The 1,283-nt window shown below is 76.1% G+C and overlaps 1 protein-coding gene across 1 annotated transcript in view; it reads right to left on the bottom strand.

The window, feature by feature from the left end:
- Window positions 1-10: 10 nt before the first annotated feature.
- EMIHUDRAFT_230878 (hypothetical protein) overlaps window positions 11-1,283 on the bottom strand; it is a gene marked incomplete at both ends in the record, with an annotated part of 2,549 nt that continues 1,276 nt past the window's right edge. Inside the window, 4 exons of the mRNA XM_005784897.1 lie at window positions 11-32; window positions 163-370; window positions 542-582; window positions 875-1,251. Coding sequence (XP_005784954.1) covers window positions 11-32; window positions 163-370; window positions 542-582; window positions 875-1,251 — 648 coding nt within the window. The remainder of the gene's footprint in view (window positions 33-162; window positions 371-541; window positions 583-874; window positions 1,252-1,283) is intronic.

The following is a 1,283-nucleotide window of genomic DNA, read 5'->3' as shown; positions in this document are numbered from 1 at the left end:
CCTCGTCCAATCATCTCGTCAAGCTCATCGGCCTCGTCGAGCGACGACGACGACGACGCGCCGCTCTCGCCGCCGCCGCTCTCGCCGTCCGCCTTGCCTACTGCGCCGCCGCCACCGCCACCCTCGCCCGCCGAGCTGCTGCAAGGGGGTGTGCTGCTCGACGCGAGCGTGGAGCAGGCGCGAGGCTGCGCAGCGGTCGCCGGCGAGCTGCAGACAGGCACGCCCCCGCTGCGCGGCGCGCCGCCTCCGAAGCGGTGGCGCGGCTGCGCGAGGCAAATGGAGCGGAGCTCGGCGGCGTCTGGCCGCGCGCCGTACCACTCGCCCAACTCGTACTCGCCGTCGAGCTGCGCGGGGCCCCAGGCCGAGCTGCCTGCGCGGCGGAGGGGAGCGCCACCCCGTCGAGACGCGGCGCCGCTCTCCCGAGTGGGGGAGGCAGGAGGCAGGAGGCAGGAGGCAGGAGGCAGGAGGCAGGAGGCAGGGGCGGGGGAGGGGCGGGGCCGGGGGCGGGCGAGGGCGTGGGAGGCGAAGCGGCGCGGCGGACCGAGCACGAGCTTGAAGTCCTCGGGCGAAGCCGCGCGCGCGCTGACGAGCCGGTTGGCGGAGGCAAGCCAGGCGCCTACGAGAAGGTTCCGAGAAGGTTCCGAGAAGGTTCCGCGAGCGGCCCAGGCGAGGTGGGTCGGAAGGGGCGAGCGGCGCGCTCGAGACGCGGGAAGCGTAGAGCGGCCCAGCCGGGTGGAGGAGGGACGCGCCGAGGGTGCCGTGCCCGAGGGTGCCGTGCGCCGCCTCGCCGCGCGGGCGCGCCACGCCGCGCTGCTCGTGCGCGCTCATCGCCCCCAGCATGGGGTCGTCCTCGCCCTCCTCCTCCTCGTCGTACGACTCATCCTCGCCGTCGGCGTCGGCGTCGAGGAGCGAGCGGTGCGGGTGGAGGGCGAGGAGCGGGCCCGCCACCGGCCCGCCGACGTACACGCGGTTCCGGCCGAGGTGGCCCAGCTCCTTCTGCTGAACCCGCAGGCCGAGCAGCCTGGCCGCGTGCCGGAGCCGGATCGCCGACGGCTTGTTGACGAGCCAGCCGTGAGAGCCGCCAGCGCCGTGCTGCGTGACGAGGATAAGGGAGCGGCCGAAGGAGGCGGAGAGCTGCATCGGGTGCGCCGCCAGTAGCAGCGGCTGCTCGCCCGACGGCCCGCCCACAGGGCCCGGCATCGCGTCAAGCACCGCCGACGCCACCGCCGAGCGCCCGCCGCGGCTGCTGGGCTGAGGCAGCCGGGAGCGCGGCAGCCCTTCCG

This window comes from Emiliania huxleyi (genome assembly GCF_000372725.1).
Source record: "Emiliania huxleyi CCMP1516 chromosome Unknown EMIHUscaffold_167, whole genome shotgun sequence".
Lineage (NCBI taxonomy): Eukaryota > Haptophyta > Isochrysidales > Noelaerhabdaceae > Emiliania > Emiliania huxleyi.
This window is presented reverse-complemented; position numbering and strand designations above follow the sequence as displayed.